This window comes from Sapajus apella, unplaced genomic scaffold (genome assembly GCF_009761245.1).
Source record: "Sapajus apella isolate SASKATOON/1434 unplaced genomic scaffold, GSC_monkey_1.0 scaffold205, whole genome shotgun sequence".
In the NCBI taxonomy this organism is placed as follows: Eukaryota; Metazoa; Chordata; class Mammalia; order Primates; family Cebidae; genus Sapajus; species Sapajus apella.
Window position 1 is genome coordinate 815,201 of NW_022437145.1, and position 15,978 is coordinate 831,178.

The 15,978-nt window shown below is 53.2% G+C and overlaps 2 protein-coding genes and 1 non-coding gene across 6 annotated transcripts in view; 1 reads left to right on the plus strand and 2 right to left on the minus strand.

The window, feature by feature from the left end:
- Positions 1-8,133, plus strand: part of SERHL2 (serine hydrolase like 2) — a 27,364-nt gene extending 19,231 nt beyond the window's left edge. For all 3 annotated transcript variants that reach the window (XM_032270182.1, XM_032270181.1, XM_032270183.1), the window contains 3 exons: positions 3,739-3,821; positions 5,941-6,037; positions 7,722-8,133. In XM_032270182.1, the coding sequence (XP_032126073.1) occupies positions 3,739-3,821; positions 5,941-6,037; positions 7,722-7,841 (300 nt within the window). In that variant the 3' untranslated portion in view covers positions 7,842-8,133. The remainder of the gene's footprint in view (positions 1-3,738; positions 3,822-5,940; positions 6,038-7,721) is intronic.
- Positions 1,866-1,971, minus strand: LOC116544098. The gene has a single exon (XR_004265814.1). It is a non-coding gene; the product is annotated as a U6 spliceosomal RNA (small nuclear RNA).
- Positions 7,807-15,948, minus strand: RRP7A (ribosomal RNA processing 7 homolog A). Of its 2 annotated transcripts, none has more exons than XM_032270179.1 (7): positions 15,586-15,948; positions 13,710-13,852; positions 11,326-11,451; positions 10,470-10,587; positions 10,029-10,177; positions 9,453-9,651; positions 7,807-8,480 (listed from the first exon to the last, which is right to left on the minus strand). In XM_032270179.1, exons 1-7 carry the CDS (start codon positions 15,791-15,793, stop codon positions 8,395-8,397), a joined length of 1,029 nt encoding a protein of 342 aa, XP_032126070.1. In that variant the 5' UTR covers positions 15,794-15,948; the 3' UTR covers positions 7,807-8,394. The 2 variants fall into 2 exon arrangements, with proteins under 2 accessions (XP_032126070.1, XP_032126071.1); XM_032270180.1 differs by having other exon boundaries at positions 10,029-10,126; positions 15,586-15,942.
- Positions 15,949-15,978: the final 30 nt, after the last annotated feature.

Below are 15,978 nucleotides of genomic sequence, written 5' to 3' on the forward strand. Positions count from 1 at the left end.
ATTATTTGTAAGTGTGCACTTCAGTGGCATTAAACATAGCTGATGGAGGTGAGTAGAGGAGGGAGGCGTTCTAGGCACTGGCTGCTGCCCAGGTAAAAGCTCGGAGTCAGCGCGGTGCACCTGTTGAGACGGGGATTCCTGACAGAGGCTGTGAGATTAAAGAGGGAGGGGCAGGATGAGAAAAGTTCTTAAAAACCAGTGTCCCATCTGGAGGCCTGGAAGTATGTCACTGGAGTGCTTGTATTAATGGAAATTTGGCCATTTCTGCCACTGAGGGGCTGTGTGACCTTGGGCAAGGTGCTTACCCTCTCTGAGCCTTGGTTGTCTCACGTGCAAAAAGAAAGTGCTTTCATTCCTTCAGCTGGTTCATGAGCAACTTGGCTAGGGGAGCCAAGCCCTGGGCCTGACTTTGAAAGGTGTTTGTTGAGACTACCTGAGGTCATGTGTGTTGAGTGGCCTTGCACAGTGCTGTCACTTCAGGTGCTCATGGCCTATCCTATTTTGTGATTGTTCAAAAGTGGTAGAACACTGTACACATGTAAGACACTGTCATTAGAGGTGAGGAAGCTCTAACTGCAGGGAGACTGCTGAGAGCTGCTGCCCGGGCCCAGGCCTAGAGATGAGGCTTGGAACAGGGCATCAGCCAAGGGTCCAGGAATGTTAATGTGTTTGTCATTGATCCGTGTGGAATTTGTTTTTGAGCATGGGGTGAGGTAGGGTTTCATTTTCTTTATTCCCTTTTTTCTATCATGTTTGAAAACTTATTTCTTTCATTAATTTTATTATTTTTGTTATTTGATACGGAGTCTTGCTGTTGTCGCCCAGGCTGGAGTGTAATGGCACGATATTGGCTCACTGCAGCCTTCACCTCCCAGGTTCAAGTGATTCTCCTGCCTCAGCCTCCCAAGTAGCTGGGATTATAGGCACCCACCACCACATCTGCCTAATTGTTGTATTTTTAGTAGAGATGGGGTTTCACCATGTTGGCCAGGCTGGTCTTAAATTCCTGACCTCAGGTGATCCGCCAGCCTCAGCCTCCCAAAGTGCTGGGATTACAGATGTGAGCCACTGCGGCCAGTCTGTTTATTTTCATTTTAGAGACAGGATCGATCTCTCTCACCTAGGCTGGAGTGCCATGGCGTAGTCATGGCTCACACAGCCTCAAACTCCTGGGCTGAAGTGATCTTCCCCCCTCAGCCTCCCGAGTAGCTAGGACTACAGGTGTGTGCTACCACACCTAGCTAAGACTTTTACTTTTGTAGAGACAGGGTCTTGCCACATTGCCCAGGAGGGTCTCGAATGCCGGGGCTCCTTCCACTTCAGTTTCCCAAAGTGTTGGGATTATAGGTGCCCAGCCATTGTAATTGTTTTTCTAGGTGAACAGCTAGTTATTCTAATACCAGTTGTTGGGTGGGCCTCCCTACCCACAGAGGCTTTTTTATAATTTTTTTTTTTTTTTTTTTGAGATGGTATCTCAATCTGTTGCCCAGGCTGGAGTGCAATGGCATGATCTTGGCTCACTGCAACCTCTGCCTCCCGGGTTCAAGCAATTCTCCTGCCTTAGCCTCCCAAGTAGCTGGGATTACAGGCATGTACCACCACACCTGGCTAATTTTTTGTATTTTTAGAAGATACAGGGTTTCACCATGTTGGGCTGGCTGGTCTTGAACTCCTACCCTCAGGTGATCCAAAAGTTTTTCTTTTTGTCTTTTTCTTTTTTTTAATTTATTTTATAAAGACGGGGTTTCACCATGTTGGTCAGGCTGATCTTGAACTCCCGACCTCAGGTGATCCGCCCACCTTGGCCTCCAAAGTGCTTGGATTACAGGCGTGAGCCACCACGTTCGGCCGTGTTTTTCTTTTTGTAAAGGAATGTTTAGGAAATGTTTGTATCATGCTTGTGCAGGAGTCACACTTACCTTCTCTGTACTGTTCCAATTCGGCAGTATATGTGCTGCCAAAGCAAAGCACCCAGATTCTATTTATTTATTATGGTTGTTTTTTTTTTTTTCTTTGAGACTGAGTCTTACTCTGTCATCCAGGCTGAGTGCAGTAGTCCAATCTCAGCTCACTTCAACCTCTGCCTCCTGGGTTCAAGCAATTCTTCTGTCTCAGCCTCCCAAGTAGCTGGTATTATAGGCATGTGCCACCACGCTTAGCTAATTTTTTGTATTTTTAGCAGAGATAGGGTTTCACCACATTTGCCAGGCTGACCTCAGCCTTGAACGTTTGCTCTTGAACTCCTGACCTCAGGTGATCTGCCCACCTCGTCATCCCAAAGTGCTAGGATTACAGGCGTGAGCCACTGTGCCCAGCCTAATTTTTTAATTTAGTAGAGATGAGATTGAGTTTGCCTGTTCACCTTGTGCCCAGGAAGCCCCTCTGGTGTGCAGGCCTGAAAGGCTTGGTCACACCCTGCTGTGAAATGTGGCAGCTGACATGTGAGAGCACATGGATCTTGGTGACAGTATGGGAACCCGTTTCGGGGAAGGCACCTGAGGTCATTTTAGTCTGAGAAGCAGAAAATAGCTGGAGGGCCAGGGTTAGAACCAGGACAGCGAGGGTAGAACAAGGGCAGTGAGTTTTCACTGGTGTGTGTTCATAGGAATTTTAGGTTCATGATGGTGTAGGAAGGGAGTATTGGGTGTGACTTTATGGAGCCAGTCCTTACAGGAGGATTCCTGGAATTAATCTACTCAGCACACATGAAGCTTCTCCTCTGCTGCTGAGAACTTGGGATAGAGAAAATGCTGAGGGCTCCTGCCCTTAAGCGTCCCCAGGTCAGAGCAGCACAGTCCAGTGGAAGCAGAGCGTGAGCCTGGTGAAACTTGACATGGTCTAGCAGCTGTACTGAAACAGTGCCGCGCACAGTGGCTCATGCCTGTAATCCCAGCTCTTAGGGAGACAGAGGCGGGAGGATAGCTTGAGCCCAGGAGTTGGAGACCTGCCTGGGTGATACAGCGAGACCTGGTTCTCCACAAAAAGGGAAAAAAAAAAAAAAGCGAAAAAGAAAACAGGCCCGATCAACTGTTCTCATATTTTTATTTAACATCTAAGATGTTGTTTCAGATGTAATCAACCTGAAACGTGATTGCATTATTTTGTGTGCTGAGTTTTCCAAAGCCAGCTTTGTGGCACACCTGTAGCACATCTCACTCAAGCTGGCCACATCCCTGCCATGCAGACGTGAAATAGTCACGAGACAGGGTGGGCAGGACCATGGAGGAGGTTGGCAGGGGCCATCATAGAGTACTGATCCTGCACTGCGGTCCCAGCAGGTTTCTTCCTCCTGGCAATGCCTCACACTCTGCTTAGCACAGTCAAGGGTACCACCCTGGCTGGCAGGGGACAGCGTGCGGTGCACCCTATGGACTGGGAAAGGGGTGTGGAAAGGCTACACTTCAGTCCTAAAATCCAGGCCCAAAAGTGGCCTAAATCACTTCTCTGCCTTTAACCACACAGCCCATACCTGGTGGCAAAGGAGTATGGGAAATAGGCTGGGTAGCCATGAGCCCAGGAAGAGGAGAGAATAGACTTGAAGAGGGCAGGTGTCTCTGGCCATGGGAGGCTAAAGAGCCTTCGACAAGGCGGTGTTGTGTTGGGGTCCTAGGCTTGGTCCCACGGTGGATGGCTAATGTGGCCTCACCAGGGCTTAGCCACCTCAACAGAGACGGGCTTTGGGCCCATGAGAGTGCCTATGCCCTGTGATGAGAATTCACCATGCTTTTGTCTCTGCAGCCAGAGCTCAGCTTTGACTTCGTCAGCGAGGAGTGGTTTGTGCACTTCATCAGGAAGCTGCAGGCCCACGTCCTGCTCGTGAAGTAAGTCCAGAAGAGACATGGGTGCCAGGAATCTCCGGGAGGGAGTCCTGGCTTGTGGCTCCAAGTTCTCTGCATGGTGACCACACCACTGAGGCTGGAGATCTTTTTTGGGAAGCCCTCCTGGCAGCAGGGTCATGGACTTAGAAAGTTTTGTCAAAGGAGGGGAGGGCTCAGGCAGCAGAGGATGGGCCAGGGCTGTGCCACGCCTTTCCACAGGTGTCAGCTGGGGGCATGCCCAGGTAAGCCTCTATAACCAGACCACAGGAGGCAGAGGTGGGCAGACCTCAAGAAACACAAATGCAGGCCAGGCATGGTGGCTCAGGCCTGTAACCCCAGCACTATGGGAGGCTGAGGTGGGTGGATCACGTGAGGTCAGGAGTTCAAGACCCGCCTGGCCAACACGGTGAAACCCCATCTCTACTAAAAATACAAAAATGAGCCTGGTGTGACGGTGGGTGCCTGTAATTCCAGCGACATGGGAGGCTGAGGCAGGAGAATTGCTTGAACTCAGGGCAGAGGTTGCAGTGAGCTGAGATCACATTACTGCACTCCAGCCTGAGTGACAGAGTGAGACTCCATCTCAAAGAATAAAATAACACAAATCCAAACCACAGCGAGAAACCACCTCACCCCATTGGGATGGCTGGAACCAAATAGGGAACGGGTGGCAAGGATGTGGAGCAGTCAGAAACTTCACGCACTGCTGTGGGGCTATGAACTGTTCTGGCAGCTTCTCAAGCTACTGAATACACTTACCATGCGACCAGCACTTCTAGGTCTATCCGTAAGAGAAATGCAAACATGTCCACACAACCTGAACACGAATGTTTGTAGCAGCATTCTGTAATAGACTAATGGTGGAGATGAAAAAGCGTTCAGTGGTGGCTCGCGCCTATAATTCCAGCACTTTGGGAGACTAAGGTGGGCAGATCACTTGAGCCCAGGAGTTTTGAGAACAGCCTGGGCAACATGGTGAAACCCCCGTCTCTACAAAAGATACAAAAAAAAATATTAGCTGGGAGCAGTGGCACATGCCTGTGGTCCCAACTACTCAGGAGGTTGTAGTGAGCTGTGATTGTACCACTGCATTCCAGCCTGGGTGACAGACCAAGACCCTGTCCCCCAAAAAAAAAAAATTAAAAAGGTGGAGGATACAAATGTCCACCAGTGGATAAACAGGCAAGCAAAACATGATCCATCCACACCACAGACTTTTTGAGATGAACTCTTGCTGTGTTGCCCAGGCTGGAGTGCGGTGGCATGATCTTGGCTCACTGCAGCCTCCACCTCTTAGATTGAAGTGATTGTCCTGTCTCAACCTCCCAAATAGCTGGGACTACCAGTGCCCGCCACCACGCCCAGCTAATGTTTGTATTTTTAGTTGAGATGGGTTTTACCATGTTGGCCAGGCTGGTCTTGATATCCAGAGCACCTCGGCCTCCCAAAGTGCTGGGATTACAGGCATGACCCACCATGCCTGACCCACCATAGACAATTTTTAAGCAGAAGTGAAGCACTGACATGAGCTGCAGCATGGATGAACCTTGGAAACTACACTAGGAAGTCAGACATAAATGTCTACATGTCGTAGGACTGCATTCATGTTAAAGTCCAAACCAGGGCACACTGCAGAGAAAAGCCAGTTCATGGTTGCTCAGGACTGGAAGCCTGTGGGGAGGGTGTGTGTGTGTGTAAGCTCAGAGGTTTGGGATTTCTTTGGGGGTGATGAAAATGTTCTGTAATTGTAATGATGGTCTCACAATGCTGAATGCGGGAGGGTTTTAAGACATGTAAATTCTCTCTCAGCCAAGTGTGGACTCCAGAGCCTGTCGAGATCCCAGCTCTGCTATTCTGGGCTGTGACTGGCAGGTTCTCAACTCCCTGTGCCCCTGCAGGGTGCACCTGAAGCATTCGCTTGCCCCTGGCTTGTCCCACCTGAGTATGAGCTGAGACTAACTGAGCCTCAAATCCAGTCTAGGGTCAGGGGACCCAGCTGTGGGAGTTGGGACGGCCCAGGCTTTGGTTTCTCCTCAGAGGCCTGAACGCAAGGCAGGATGAGGACAGTGCTGGGAGGCAGTTCTAAGATGAACCCCAATAACCCCAACTCTTCACTTTCCAGAGCAATCCACGGATATTTCAATGTGAGAAGGGAGAATGACGCTAACAAGGAGCCCTTCTTGTACATGACACGCATACTGAAATCCACCCTCAAAGAGGTAAGGTGTGGAGCTCAGGCAGCTGGTGTCTGTCACTGTCACCCACTCTGGTCCCACCCCACCCATCTCTTCTTTTGCACTGGGAAAACCCCTGGTCTGACCCCAGGCCCAACAGGTGACCACCAGGAGCTATCAGGCATCACCCTCTACTGTGGTCAGTCCCTAGAGACCTGGGCACAAATATAATCAGAATTCAGGAAACAAATCTTTTTTTAAAAATTCTTTTCACAGCACCTTCACTTAACAGAAACAAATCTCTTATAGTCCTTACGTACCCACCCCTCCTTCCTCGGGCCAGACACAATTCGGTGACCCAAATGTCAGAGACAGTCTCACATTTTTAATTTTTTTGAGAAACAGGGTCTCGTTCTGTTGCTTAGGCTGGAGTGCGGTGGCTCAGTTGTAGCTCACTGCAGTCTCAAACTCCTGGGCTCATGATCCTCCCACCTCAGCGTCCTGAGTAACTGGGACTACCAGGTGCATGCTATCATCCCAGCTAATAGTCCTACTTTTTGTTTATTGGAGGCAGTGTCGATCTGTCACCAGCCTGGAGTGAAGTGACACAATCTTAGCTCTCTGTAACTTCTGCCTCCCAAGTGCAAGCGATTCTCTTGCCACAGACTCCCAAATAGCTAGGATTACAGGCATCTGCCACCATAACCAGTTAATTTTTATATTTTTAGTAGAGATGGAATTTTTAACATGAGGGCCAGGCTGGTCTTGAACTTCTGACCTCAAGTGATCCACCTGCCTTGGCTTCCCAAAGTGTTGGCATTACAGATGTGAGCCACTGCACCCAGCCCCCAAGTTGTTTTTTTTTGAGATGGAGTCTTGTTCTGTTGCCCAGGCTGGAGTGCACTGGCATGATCGTAGCTCACTGCAGCCTCTGCTTCCCGGGTTCCAGCGATTCTCCTGCCTCAGACTCCTGGGTAGCTGGGATTACAGGCACATGCTACCATGCCTGGCTAATCTCTGTATTTTTTAGTAGAGATGGGGTTTTACCACGTTGGCCATGAACTTCCGACCTTGTGATCCATCCGCCCTGGCCTCCTGAGGTGCTGGTTTTACAAGTGGGAGCCACTATGCCCGGCCTATCTCACATTTTATAGGCTCCCAAACCACAGCAGACCTGACTGCTGCCTCCCTTTACACATCACACCAGTGGGCATGCTGGCTGTAGGTGGGGGTGGCTTTTGCCTAGGTTCTTGGGAGCACCTGGTGTTTCATGGTCATCTACCCATGAACACCTGACCCTGGGGCCTTTGCAGGTTTCTAGGCACTGTCACAAAGGGAAACCCACCTGTGGCTGGCCAGCTGCCAGGTCAGCGCCTAGGCAGGCAAGGCCTTCCAGTCTGGGTTCTTAAAGGCAGGGACAAGGCTGCAGGCCGCTCACACCCCCACCTCATTATCTCAAGCGGACCTCCTCTGATAGAGTCACAGCAACCCTGGTCATCGCCCCTCCCTGTCCCTGTTAGGCAATTTCAAAAGTGAGCTGGCCTAGACCCCTGCGAGGCCTCCAAGTCCCCAGGGCTTGGACAACTCCTGGGGTGCTGTGGACTGGTGGGGATCCAAGGAGCCGAGTGTGGGGAAACTGACCGTGGGAGGGCCTAGTGTACCTCAGAGCCTGTGGAGCTCCCGAGGCACCTCTGGTCACATCTCACCACGTGCCCCTTCCCCTTTTCAGCGGTTCCAGTTTGTGGAAGTCCCAGGCACTCACTATGTCCACATGAACGAACCCCAGCTTGTGGCCGGTATCATCAGCTCCTTCCTACAGAGCAAACCCAGACTCCCAAACCAGCTATAGCTCTGGGCCTGGAGCTATGAAGACCTCGTGCTCCCAGCCTTGGCACTGAGACTCTGAGTTCCCGAGCCCTGCAAGCAGGCCAGGCATGGTGGGGAAAGGCTCACTGGTCTGGAAGCCCAGCCTAGGATGGTAGATTCAGGGGGAAGGGAGCAAGATTCCAACTTGAACATCTGTGACCTCAAACGGGAGACAATCTCCAGCCAGCTGGAGGGAGGAAGGGCAGGGTAGGCCCACCTAGGCCTTTCCTTGTGGCCCAACTGGATAGAAAATACGAGATGTGCTGGTATTCTCACTGCTTTTGAGGCTGTTTTGCTGCAGCAGGGGCATTTCCATTGTGGTTAAGGGGAGAAGGGTCCTTAAGAGGAGGGTATGGAGGCTGAATGGGCAAATCCTCCTCTGGGCACACCCCAGGACTGCTGAAGCACAAGACCTGAGGGGTGGCACGGTCCTTCACTCCCAGCTGTGTGGCCTCTGATCGGGGCTGTTGGACACAGTGGCCCTCAACCCAGGGCCCACCTCGCCTCAAGTTCCTTTTTGGTGTGGCTCTCCCAGCTCAGTAAGGTCGGAATTTGCGCTGGGCCCGAAGCAGCTCGATCCTCTGCTTGTCCTCCTCGAACTTCTTGCGCAGCTGTGCTAGATCTGGGGGTGAAAAGCACAGGGCAGGGTCAGCACACCCCAGGGGGAGCCAGCTTGCTCATGTTCCACCCCTCCTCCCAGTTATTTCAGGGTACGTCTTCCCCCCACCAACCCATCCCCCTTCCCAGCTCTGGTTTGGAGGCAGGGTCTGGATCCCTTAAGCAAATAACACAGCTGCAGGCCAAGTCCAAGGCCAAAGTGGGCTAGCCTGGAGATGAAGCTCCAGTGACCAAGCAAAGGTACCCGGTACGTACCTGCCCCTGCCCAAGGGGAAGAAAGGAGTCAGGACCACTCAGCCTGGAGGGACCCTGGGAATCGGTAAAGGGACTCCACCCCTAGTGCTGGTAAATGCAGATGGCAACTCTGGTCACCTAGTGGCCCAGGTGAGGGGGCAGCTGAGGGTCTACAGTGAGCACGGGCAGGAGCCAAGAGAGCCAGTGAGGCAGGGAAAGCACCAATGAGTGACTGGGCTGGTGGCTCAGGGTATGCTGCAGAGCCCGTCCCCGTACCCGCAGGGAAGCTGTCCTGCAGGCAGTGGGACAGAGGGCTCAGCCGCAGCACCAGGACTGGCCCACAGGTATTCAACCATGGGAGGGTCCCCTGAGGGCCACCTGACATACCACACACAGTCTGCAGCACCCTCTCTGCACCCACAGTAGGTCTGTAAGTGCCTTGTGCACTTGGACTCTTTGTTGGGTAGAGACTGACAAACGCCCGCACTAAGTGCAGAGGGGCCCAGAGGTGGGCACTGAGGACTCGGGGTCCCCACCCACTGAGCAAATGCAGCTGCCTCTGGTGGGTGATGGGGTGACCCAGCCACTACACAGGGTGCTACCAGGTTGGGCCGCTTTCCACAGAGCCTGGAGGGGACCCTGTGCATAGGGACACCCTCCCTCGGAAGTGCTGACCACAGGCCTCATCCACAGCTGGGGCCAAAGCCATGGAGCCTGAGGATGGGCTGGGGGCATGGCTTACGTTCCATCTTGCTCTCGCGGTGCTGCCAGGCATAGAAGTTGAGCAGCTCCTTCCGGGCGCGCTTCCGTCTCTCTCTCTCCAGCACCCGAAGGCTGGCTGCTTCCGTCCGGGGGAGCACAGGCCTCCGGCCACAGCGGGTCACCTTCACCCAGCCCTCCTCGTCAGGGACACCCTCTTCCCCCTTGGCCTTAGCTTCTTCCTGTGCAGAAGGTGACCCTGTTGTCCAGCAGGCTCCTGGGCCCTCCTGCAGCCTCCAGCAGCATGCCCTCCTCCCAAAGTCAGAACTGTGCTACACCCCCACAGGGGCAAGGCTGTTCACTGCCTCCCAGCACAGCGTTGGGGCTGAGGGTGGCAGGAAGAGCACAGACCTGCTGGCGCTGCCTCCTCCTCCACTACCGACCATGTGGAGGTTAGATGTCACTCAGCCAGGCAGCCCTGGATCCAGCAGGGATGAAGGGGAGCCTAAGCCTCTACAGAGTGGCCAGGGATAGGCCGCCACTGCCCTCCTACTGGGGCGTCACCTTCCCACAGCCACATGGGCACTGCAGCGCCCGGCCATCCCTTTAGAACCCCTACCTCAGCAATCTTCTGGTCATACACCTCCATGAAGGTGTCCACCTCCACCCTCAGGGCCTCAGGGTCGGGCAGAGAGTCTGCGTAGTCACGGATCCACTCTGAGAAGGGAGCCAAGGAGACGGGCTTCCTCAGGCCTGGCATTGGGGCCCCTCAGGCACATCGGGACTTTTTCACACAGGGCCTGGGGCACAGGTGCGAAGGAAATCCCAGTGGCTGCAAGCTGGGCCTTTGCCTCTGCCTGCCCAGCCACTCGGTGCCAGGGGCTCAGGCTAACGACTCCCTGGGGGCCCAGACATAGCCTCTCAGCCCTTCTGCCCAGCCCTCTAGACACTGCTCTCAGGGAGCATGGATATGGCTTGTGACATTCAAAAACTGTCCCCATAATGTCCCACCAACCCAGAGCCCAGGAAGGAGGCACCAGACCCCTTCTCCGGTACTGACTGTGAATGCCACTCTTCACAGGGTGGCTCTCTGTGGATACCAGCAGGGGGCCCTTCAGGGCCAAGGCAGCTGACACCCCACCTGGCTTCTGGAACACCACGTAGGCTACCTGGAACCCCTAGAGGGAGAGAGATGTCAGAGGGTGGGGGCTCTTTCCCACGTCCGGAACAAGGTCTCCAGGCCTGCCCTCAGCCTAGCTGGTGGCTACACCAGGGGAGATAGTACTAGGCTATTCCTGAGCTGTGAGAGAACCACAGGCCATCCCATAATCCAGGTCATGGCAGCCACACTTCCCGTTATCCTCCTTCTGTGGGAAGTGACATCTGTTCCCAGCTCTTCCCCAGGAAGAGGGGACAGGCAGGCTTCCTTTCTTCCAGTTACAGGAGGAATGCAGTGAAAAGCAGGGGTTGCCCTGAGCCAGGGCAGGTTTTTGGAAGCCAGGTGTGGGCGCACACACCATGCCAGATGCCACTGTGCAAGGAGGAGGTGTGGGCTCCAGGGCCACCGGGAAAGCTGTGAACAACAGGGCTCCTGGAGACCCAGCCCCAGAACCTAGGGAAGGAGCTCCCTCAGTGGGGGAAACAGGAGGGGAGCTGGCGGAGGCCCTGCAGGCAGCCAGCAGAGATGGTCCCTGAGCTTTAACCGGGAAAGAAAAGGCAAGGCAGGAAATGCAACGATGTGACAAATCTGGGATGGAATCGCAGGCTTTGTCACCCGGACAGCCTCCTAGACCACACAGTGAGGATGGGCTCAGGACCACAGAGAATGCTCTGACGTCCCACTGCCAGCTCCCCCGACACACTCGGATGATGCCCCACCCACCTCACTCTAAGAGAACCCGTGCTTGGGGGCTCACCGGAACTGGCTTGGGATGAAAAAACTTCGACCTTGGCTCCTTCGGGCTTTCGGCCGGGTCCGGCTTCTCCTGCAACTCCACAGACTGGACAGGGCCACAGGAGGACAGGAGGTGCGACAGGCATTCCTGCCGGGGCGAGAGGGAAGCTGAGTGTGAGCATCCGCAGGGCCGTCCCCAAGCCTCCCTCCACCCTGGGTGGCGCTGCCAGGGTTCTAGCGCCCCTGAAGGACTCCACGCCACTGCCATGTCTGCCCACAGCCGGAGCCTGTGGGCACTATGCCCTCTGACCTGTTCCCCAGGGACAATAAAGAGGTAGATACTCCTGCTCTTTTTTTGAGTTGGAGTCTTGTTCTGTAGCTCAGGCTGCAGTGCTGTAGAGTGATCTCAGCTCACTGTAACCTCTGCCTCTGGGTTTCAAGTGATTCTCCTGCCTCAGCCTCCTGAGTAGCTGGGATTACAGGTGCCCACCACCACACCAGCCTAATTTTTGTATTTTTAGTAGAGACAGGGTTTTACCACATTGACCAGGCTGGTCTAGAACTCCAGATCTCAGGTGATCTGCCCGCCTTGGCCTCCACAAATGCTGGGATTACAGGCGTCAGCCACCCAGCCCTGGATATTCCCGCTTTTTTTAAATATGGGGTTTCACCATAATGGCCAGGCTGGTCTTGAACTCCTGACCTCAGGTGATCCACCCACCTCGGCCTCCCAAAGTGCTAGGATTAGACATGAGCCACCGCGCCCCGCCATTCCCGCTCTCTCATGCAAGACAGGTGGGGACATTCTCGCTGGTATTCTGATTTTACGCGACAACTAAGTTTTACCACCTGAGCCAGAAGCAGTCAGACTATGCTGTGACAATCAGGATGGTGGTGATCTGTGGCGCAGAGGCAGGAGGGGGTTTCTGGGATGTACTGCTGTGTCTCCACCTGGCTGCCAACTACACAGGAGTATTCTGTCTCTGGGGTGCAGTGAGCTGGAACCTGCAGCCGGAGACCTTCCCTGCATACATGCTGCACTTCAATTAGGGTCAGAACCAACACCCCTTGTTCTCCATGTTTCTTTTTTTCTCTAAGTTTAGAGAAATCTTTTATAAATTAGGGTTTCCTTTGGGGGAAAAAAAAAAAGTCATCTAAAATCTAGCAATTCCCTTGGCTGGGCGCAGTGGCTCACACCTGTAATCTCAGGACTTTGGGAAGCCGAGGTGGGTGGATTACTTCAGGTCAGTAGTTTGAGACCAACCGGCCAGCATGGTGAAACCTCATCTCTACTAAAAATACAAAAATTAACCAGGCATGGTGGCAGGCGCCTGTAGTCCCAGCTGCCTGGGAGGCTGAGGCAGGAGAATCACTTGAACCCGGGAGGTGGAGGTTGCAGTGAGCCACGATCACTGCACTCCAGCCTGGGCAACAGAGACTCCCGTCTCAAAAAAAGGAAAGAAAATCCAGCAATTCCCTTAGTTTAGTTTCTGTGAAAAAAATTGCGTTTGGATAGAATTAGGGGCATTTTTTATTATACTTTACTACTTTTAAATTATGGACATGTATAACCTGAAAAAAAAAAAATGTAATTCAAACAACTTTGGGCTGCTTAAGATTATACTTTTTTTTTTTTTTTTAAGACAGAGTGTCACTATTGCCCAGGCTGGAGTGCAGTGGCACGATACTGGCTCACTACAACCTCTGCCTCCCAGGTTCATGCAATTTTCCTGCCTCAGCCTCCTGAGTAGCTGGGATTACAGGCGCATGCCACCATGCCCAAATAATTTTTGCCTTTTTTTAGTAGACAGGTTTCACCATATTGGCCAGGCTGGTCTCGAACTCCTGACCTCGTGATCCACCTGCCTTGGCCTCCCAAAGTGCTGGGATTACAGGTGTGAGCCACTACGCCTGGCCAATTTTTTTTTTGTTTTTTTTTTGAGACGGAGTCTTAACTCTGTCGCCCAGGCTGGAGTGCAGTGGTGCGATCTTGGCTTACTGCAACCTCCGCCTCCTGGGTTCAAGGGATTCTCAAGCCTCAGCCTCTGGAATAGCCAGGACTACTGGCGCATGCCACCATGCTGGGCTAATTTTTTGTATTTTTTAGTAGAGATGGGGTTTCACCACATTGGCCAGGATGGTCTTGAACTCCTGACTTCAGGTGATCCACCTGGCTCAGCCTCCCAAAGTGCTGGGATTACAGGTATGAGCCGCCGTGCCTGGCAGGATTATACTTCTAAAGACATCTTTGAAAAGCCAGGTTCCTGACTTGAGATCACGGTAGCCCTCCTGACACTCTCCTCTGGAGCTCCAATTAGCTGTGTCTGTGTCACCACTAAGGACTTCGTGGAGGCCATGGGAGCCCCCACCTTGAGCCCACAGGTCTCCTCCCAAACACCAGCTCACCTCTGTACAGTATGGGGGCACATTGAGGACAAAAAGAGTTCTCTTCTGAGGCCAGGTGGACTTGGTGCCTTCTCGAACGCTGTGTGCTCTCACATACAGGTAGTGAGAAGCCTGCTGCTTTTCGGAGAACTTGATTGGAATAGCTGGAAAGAAAATTGGAGGGGAGGAATTAGCTGAGGTCAGTGAGACATTCACACAACTTCCTTATTTTCTTATACTTTCCTACTTTTAAATTATGGACATGTATAATTTGTAAGAAAACATGTAATTCAAACAACTTTGGGTAATATATAAAAAAGCTTTGGGCTACTTAAGATTATACTTTCTCTTTTTTTTTTGAGACATACTCTCATTGCTGGAATGAGACTACCCAATAGCTGAGTTCAGCAAGACATTCACACAACTTCCTTTGTCCACATCCCTGTCTAGTCCCATCTGCTCACTGATCCATCCGTCCCTTCACCGACCCCCTACGCTACCCTTCAGCTAAGCCTGTGCAGGCTGTCAGAGTCTGCCCAGGAGGGCCTCCCAAGCTGGTGTGGGGAGAGAGAAGATAAATGGGCAATGATTACAGATGGCGGCACAATGAGAGGGAAGCTCAAACCCTGCGGCTCTTGGAGTGAACACCAAATCCTAACCATGGCTGGAAGCCCCGTGAGACCCTGCCTGCCACTGTGGCCTCTTCTCATACCACCTTCCCCCACCACCTTGGATTCTCCCTGTTCCCCATGGGTATACCAGCGCCTCACACACGCTGGTGTCTCTACCTGGCACGTCGCCTTCTTCCCTCCCCCTAACCTTCAGGTTTAGCTCAAACTGACTCTCTTCTCAAGGGAGCCTCAGCATCTCCCCCAGCCCCTCCTGCCAGGTGTGCCTGTGCCTTCACAGCTTCTCTACCAGTCTGTAGGCTATACTGATGGGATTCTTTGGTTACTTGTTGGCACACTCATGACTGTAATCCTCATAAAGCTGGAAACTGCTATTTTTCTCACACCTCCCTCAGACTACTGTTTGGGATAGAGCTTCAGTCCCTGAACCCAGGAAGCTCAGTTGCAATAATAGAGAAGACTAATAATAAGCACACAGAAAGCTTGTATCAGTAATGAAAGAAACATACAGGGTGAAAGGGTGGCAGAGGTCGTCTTTCCATAGGCCATCAGGGATGGCCTCTTTGAGGAAGCAACATTAAAACTCAGACTAGAAGGCCACTGTGCAACAAACTGGCACAGCACGTGCAAAAATCCAGAAGAGGAAAAAGCATGTTGCCTTAAAGGAACAGAAAGAACTTTAGGTCAGCATCAGCCAGACCACGTGGGCCACGCAGAGTTAGAAGTCTGGTTCCTGTTTTAGAGTTACCTTATAAAGCCACTGGAGGAAATGCAGTGGGTGTGGGGGCTATCGTGGGAGTGTGAGGCACGATCTAATTTAAATGCCCTTTAAAAATATTCTGGCACCTGGGTGGAGAACAGAAACAGGGGCAAGAGGAAAAGAAGGGCAAGCAAGTAGGAAGGCCCATAAGAGCCCAGGTAAGAGCTCATGGGGGCTGGACTAAGAGTAGAGGCGAGAAGAGGATGGGCTCACCTGGACAAGCGGGTGTGGACAGAGACAGGTTTGCCCTGGGTGTGACTGTGGGCAGGAGTGGGCTCACCCAAGAGAAGCGTGAACCAAGACGGGCTCGCTCCGGGAGAGTGGGCATACCGAAGGGCGCCGCGTGGGTCCTCGGGCCCCGCGCGGGCCTCACAACCTGCCAAGCCTGGGACCAGGGGACGCCGGGGCTCACACCCAACCGTACGGCCGCTCCTGGCCGCCGCCAACCCCCCAAACACCTCCCGGCGATGCCTGACCTTCCCCAGTCTCGCGTCCCCAAACCCCTTACCTGCATAGCCGGGAGGGCTCGGGATTCGGTCCTCAGAGTCCTGCGCCGCGCGCTTCCTCCTGCGCGCCACCATCTTGCCGCCCGGGAGCGCGGGGGCCGCCGGGAGTTGTGGTTCCGCGCCGGCGCGAGCGCACTTCCATGCCGCCTGCCCCGCCCCCTGGCTCCAGGCCCGCCTCCCCGGCCCCGGCCACCAGGGCCCAATCTTCATCCGCAGCGCGCGCAAAGTAGGAGCGAATGTGGGCGTTGACCCCAGTCAGTCACAAGTGCGAACTCAACTTTCCACTCATGCATTCACACACTAAATAGGCAGTGTAAGAGAAATCCAGGAAGGCTCCTAGGTTTTCAGTCTGGAGCAACTAAGAGGATGACGTTGCCGACTGAGGCGAGAAGACC

Bases quoted from the DNA above. Each gene is read 5' to 3' on its own strand.
- RRP7A (XM_032270179.1), bottom strand. From the start codon at position 15,793: ATGAAGATTGGGCCCTGGTGGCCGGGGCCGGGGAGGCGGGCCTGGAGC. The intron at 10,588-11,325 runs GTGAGCCCCCAA...CTCTCCCTCTAG, and splicing joins TTCATCCCAAGCCAGTTCCG to GGGTTCCAGGTAGCCTACGT. The intron at 9,652-10,028 runs GTAGGGGTTCTA...CCTTCTGCACAG, and splicing joins ATGACCAGAAGATTGCTGAG to GAAGAAGCTAAGGCCAAGGG.